The 6,048-nt window shown below is 35.7% G+C and overlaps 1 protein-coding gene across 1 annotated transcript; it reads left to right on the top strand.

The window, feature by feature from the left end:
* The first annotated feature begins 826 nt into the window (after positions 1-826).
* LOC143741194 (uncharacterized) lies at positions 827-5,040 on the top strand. Its single transcript, XM_077233638.1, has 2 exons — positions 827-996; positions 4,073-5,040. The coding sequence occupies exons 1-2, from the start codon at positions 939-941 to the stop codon at positions 4,786-4,788; spliced, it is 774 nt and encodes a 257-aa protein (XP_077089753.1). The 5' UTR covers positions 827-938; the 3' UTR covers positions 4,789-5,040.
* Positions 5,041-6,048: the final 1,008 nt, after the last annotated feature.

Genomic DNA, 6,048 nt, shown 5'->3' on the forward strand with positions numbered 1-6,048 from the left:
AAAGATTTATTCATCAAACTTAAGAGCACACCTTAAAATCCATACTGCTGTGAATAAGAGTTGTTTCATCAGCATAGCAGTGATAGGAAAAGCCATGTTTCTGATTGACAGATTCTAGTGATGGGCATGTAGATGGATAAGAGAAGTGGTCCGAGCACTTAGCCCTGAGGCACCCCAGTTGCTAGATGTTTCGATTTAGGTGGCTAGAGTATCTCTCATTTAGGATCCATCAGTGTAATAGATGGTTCAATGCTCGAAAGACAAAGAACTGATTTGATACTAGGCTCTTGGTCTAACCAGCACTCAAGCTACCTTGGTGGAAAATGGGTATAAGACACTTCACCCCTCCACGACACCCTGAAGAACTTACTGAGAGGCAAGACTTGAACAACTGGAGTGTTGTTACTGAGATACCTTTCATCATGATTGTTGCCAGGAGAATCAGGGCGTTAACTGTGTCAAAAGTAGAAGACATCTAGAAAGATGAGTACTAAGAATTTGGAATACAAAATTGCAATTATATAAATTATTTCATGAATACTGCCATGAATATTGAATATATAGAGTTTAATTGTACTCTTTAAAAAATGTTTTAATCATTTTGTAAGCTACAGTATTGCAACCTCACCATCCTGATTTTTCTTTCAATTCGACCCCTGAATGTAAGAGCAACATACAAATCAGCTAAATGAGTTGAAATGTTTCTAAATTACTATTTGAGCAAACATTTGCTCCTGGGTAATTGAGAGTGATTGTAAGTGTGATGATCATCTGCTAAATGAGCAACAACGACCACAAATCACTCCTTCAGTCAGTGAAGCTCCCACAGCCGTTCATGAGAGTTTAAATGCTGGGAATATTCCCATCTTCCCACAGGAGAAGAAGAAGCAAGCAGGAGGAATTACTCCAGGAGAAACTACTGACATACTATTGTAAAGATGGAGATTAAGGAAGAACCCTGCAGAATAAAAGATGAAGATACAGAGGAACAAATAGGTTGGTGTTTTCCTTCATTCTCTGTAATGATGAGGAACATTAAGATGAAAACTGACATAAAACAATACATCTAAAAGTAGATACTAGTAGACTCAATAGTTAACTAGATTTTTGTCATTTGTATGGAAGTAAAATAATGCCAAATGTTTTTGAAACAAAAAAAGTCTGTTGAATCGCACTACTTGAAAAAAATATGCATTGCATTAATCATGCTTGCATTTTGATGCATTGTATTTTTAGGGCTTGCATTTTTATGGGCTGAAATTCCACATGGTTGAATATTTAAGCTGTGAATATTTCAATTCAAAACATGTCAAACACATTTTCATTATTAAAAATTCAATAATCCATATTCACCTTTCATATTTCACTTCCAAAATATTCAAACTTTATAAAAATACAACCTATTCTATTCAACAGGCAATTTTATTTTATTTCGCTTTGCAAATTCTCTTCCAAAAATTCAGTGGTTCAAATTCGACAGTAAATTCAACATTGAGGAACTGCAGGAAAAGCAGTAGATTACCGAGCATAATTTCCATCTGTTGTTAGTCGATCTCACCAGCAGGGGGTGCACGCGCGTGTTGTTGACGAAGACCAGAGAAACAGTAATAGCAAGCCATTCATTCATAAAACCTCATTTACAGCAATGTAAGTGTATTTGTGATTATTATGATGGCTGTTTTATGTTAAATTCAGTGTCTTTACAGTTAAGTTGGCTTGACATTGGACATTCACACGTTTAGGGGCCGTCCCTAAAGTTACATACGACAATGGTATATACGTTTCTAACTTCAATAGCATTTGAAGAGATCGACTTAGTCATAAAACCAACTGTAAAGTGTTCATGTAGGTGTCAGGCATAATTGCGCACCTTTTAGATTTTAATATTTATTCAAATAAATTGAGGTTTGCTATTAAAGTTAGAAATGTGTATCAATGTTGTATGCAACTTTAGAGACGGTTCCTAAATGTGCGAATGTCCAATGTCAAGCCAATTTTACATTGTCATTTAACAGACGCTTTTATCCAAAGCGACTTACAGTTAAACTAACAATATAGGACAACAATATGCAAGTTCTATGACCCTTCCCAGTTTTAATCTAATGCAGTACATGTAGGCATACTTATATATATTTATATACAGGTTCTGCTTATATAATTAGAATATCATCAAAAAAGTCCATTCAAAAAGGGTAAATTTGGATATTATATTCATTCATTACACACAGACTTATATATTTCAAGTGTTCATTCCTTTTATTTTGATGATTATAACTGAAAACTAATGAAAACCCCAAAATCAGTATCTCCGAAAATTAGAATATTGTGAAAAGGTTCAATATTGAAGACACCTGGTGCCACACTCTATTCAGCTTATTAACTCAAAACACCTGCAAAGGCCTTTAAATGGTCTCTCAGTCTAGTTCTGTAGGCTACACAATCATGGAGAAAACTGCTGACTTGACAGCTGTCCAAAAGACGACCATTGATATCTTGCACAAGGAGGGCAAGACACAAAAGGTCATTGCTAAAGAGGCTGGCTGTTCACAGAGCTCTGTATTCAAGCACATTAATAGAGAGACGAAGGGAAGGGAAAGTATCAGAGCAACCTGGGCTCTCATAACACCTGAGCAGTGCCACAGACTGATCGACTCCATGCCACACCGCATTGCTGCAGTAATTCAGGCAAAAGGAGCCCCAACTAAGTATTGAGTGCTGTACATGCTCATACTTTTCATGTTCATACTTTTCAGTTGGCCAACATTTCTAAAAATCCTTTTTTGTATTGGTCTTAATTAATATTCTAATTTTCCGAAATACTGAATTTGGGATTTTCATTAGTTGTCAGTTTTAATCATCACAATTAAATGAAATAAACATTTGAAATATATCAGTCTGTGTATAATGAATGAATATAATATCCAAATTTAACTTTTTGAATGGAATTACTGAAATAAATCAACCTTTTGATGATATTCTAATTATATGACCAGCACCTGTATATACATATATAGAGAGAGAATAGATAGAGAAAGTGTTAGTATTAACTGATAAAGTGTTGATTTTATGCCAGTATCTCACTGGGAACCGCTCACCATGAAACTTTGCGCGTTAAGTTCATATTCTGAGTCCATCTGCTTGCCTTTAGCCTATAGTACAGCCTACATCCCCAATAAGGTGTGAGTTTGGTCCTTTATATCACTGTATTAGTCCATTAAGCTACGTTAAGTGTTTTGTCCCGACGGAAGGGAAATCCTTGAGTATGATGAGGTATTGAGGGAAACCGATTATAATACTGTTCATGGTAGAGAAAGCTGATAAGATGTAAGGCTACACATGGAAAGTGTAGTCTATGTTCTATTCTATGAAGTTATTGAATTACACATAAACACAGCTTTTGTCTTTATCATCTTTTCCGCATATCTACTGGCCCAGATAATCATCACAAAAACTTAATGCATGATCAATTGCTGTAAATGAGTTTTTATGAATGGATGGCTTGCTCTAACTGTTGCTCTGGTCTTCGTCAACAACACGCGCGTGCACCCCCTGCTGGTGAGATCGACTAACAGCAGATGGAGATTATGCTCGGTAATCTACTGCTTTTCCTGCAGTTCCTCAACGTTGAATTTACTGTCGAATTTGAACCACCGAATTTGTGGAAGAGAATTTGCAATGAGAAATAAAATGGCCTGAATATTGTCTTTTGAATATTAAAGGTTGTATTTTTAAAAAGTTGTAATATTTTGGAAGTGAAATATGAAAGGTGAATATGGATTATTGCATTTTTAATAATGAAAATGTCTTTGAAATGTTTTGAATTGAACTATTCACAGCTTAAATATTCAACCATGTTGAATTTCAGCCCATAAAAATGCAAGCCCTAAAAATAAAATACATTAAAATGCAAGCATGATTAATGCAATGCATATTTTTTCCAAGTAGTGCGATTCAACAGGCTTTTTTGTTTCAAAAACATTGGGCATTATTTTACTTCCATACATTTGTTGCTCCCTGGTTTTCTTTTTGTTTCTAATTTGTGAATTGAACCTGAATGTAATGTTTATTTTAGACCTGATGGAAGTGACTGAAGCCAACCAGCATCTCATAAATAAAGTTGGAAACATCATTCTACAGACTGAAAAGAATTTCATACAGAAATTTGCTGGTAGAACTGGAGTCAAAGGATCTTTCACCTGCTCTGAGTGTGGAAAGAGTTTTATGAGAAAAGGAAACCTTAAATTGCACATGGGAATTCACATTGGAGAAAAACCGTTCACATGCACTCAGTGTGGAAAGAGTTTCAGGTGCAAAAGAACTCTCAAGGATCATCTACGCTCTCACTCGGGATTGAGATCATTCAGCTGTGGACAATGTGATAAAACATTTGTTGTGGAAAAAAACTTAAAAAGACACATTATTAAAGTTCATGCCGATGTGAAGCCTCACATTTGTTCTTTTTGTGGAAAGAGTTTTTCACTAATGGTGACTTTAAAACAGCATGAGCGAATTCATACTGGTGTGAGACCTTATATGTGCTTTGACTGTGGGAAGACATTCACTTTATACAGTGGCTTTAAACAACACCAGAAGATTCATACTGGAGAGAAACCGTACAAGTGTTCACACTGTGGAAAGAGTTTCACTCAGTCAGGAAACCTGAAAGATCATGAGAGAATTCATACTGGAGAGAAGCCGTACCAGTGCTCTTCATGTGGGAAGTGTTTCAGCCTATTATCTAATTTAAAGAAACATAAGAAAAAGCATTGCCCGAAGGTGTCTAAGTGATCAAAGTTCAGATCGATGACTTGTAAATAATTTGATACTCAGGTTAAGCAAAAGATGGGATTACCTTAAATAGTGAAGTTTGATTGTTTTACAAGGGAAACCTTTGAGGAAGGTGGTTGTGTATTATGTTGTAAGTATTGCACGTTTTGTTCTTCCGACACCTGTATTGGTCCACTGTTGTGTTGTACATGCGCAACACTGAGTGTTACCTGTATACAAGACGAACCGACCAGTAAAGTAAAAATGTGAAAATACTTGTGTCAGTGTCATCGCTCAAGCAGTGCGTGATCATTTCATACAGATGCAACAAAAATAATAGTTTAGAAAACTTGTGTTAATAATAATATGTTTTATTTATATAGCGCCTCTCCATGGCTAAAGGACGCTTTACAATGAACAAGCAACTATAATGGCAATGGAAAATAACAAACAAAAGGAGAATTATGTAGATAGGGCAGCATACAGCAGAACACAATCAGACACCACTAAATGCAATGCAACTTAAGAATGGTAATATTCAGAAAATAAGTGAATTTTGAGCATAGTTTTAAATTCAGAAATAGTATTAACACAAAAGAGTGATCGGGGGAGAGAGTGCCATAGTTTTTATATTTTTTTATTTAACCTTTATTTATCCAGGTAAACTGTACAAAGATAGGGGGGAGCCAAGCTGTGCAGATATTTATAAGTGAGCAGGTGGATTTTGAACTTAATACGATAAGCCACTGGAAGCCAGTGAAGATTGTACAAAATTGGTGTGATATGAGCAGAACGCTTGGTTTAGGTAAGTATTCTAGCAGCTGAGTTTTGAATGTATTGCAATCTGGAAATGGAGCTAGCAGATAAACCAATGAAAAGGGCATTACAGTAATCAAGACGTGATGTGACAAATGCATGGATGAGCCTTTCAGCGTCTTTGATTCTGATAAAGGCGCCTTGTATTTATTGCCCCTGGGTCATATCTTTAGGAAATTTGGAATCTCGTTTCATGACTATGCGGATGATACCCAAGTCTATCTGCCTTTGAAAAGAATAGACACTTGCACTTTAGCACCTCTACTCCAGTGTCTCGGGGAATTTAAAGCTTGGATGGCACAACATTTTTTATGTTTTAATGAAAACAAAACAGAGGTTATGCTTTTTACTCGTGGTGGTACTTACGAATCACTAAATTTGGATCTTGGTGAATTGAATCCACTAGTGAAGCCTTATGTAAAAAATCTAGGTTTCACTATGGATTGTGATTTTAATTTGGATAAA

This window comes from Siphateles boraxobius, unplaced genomic scaffold (genome assembly GCF_051911475.1).
Source record: "Siphateles boraxobius isolate OS27281-9 unplaced genomic scaffold, OSU_SipBor_1 18, whole genome shotgun sequence".
Lineage (NCBI taxonomy): Eukaryota > Metazoa > Chordata > Actinopteri > Cypriniformes > Leuciscidae > Siphateles > Siphateles boraxobius.

Excerpts from the sequence above, each read along its gene's own strand:
- LOC143741194 (XM_077233638.1), top strand. The coding sequence starts at position 939 with ATGGAGATTAAGGAAGAACCCTGCAGAATAAAAGATGAAGATACAGAG. Across the intron at positions 997-4,072 it reads AGATACAGAGGAACAAATAG|ACCTGATGGAAGTGACTGAA; the intron begins GTTGGTGTTTTC and ends TGTTTATTTTAG.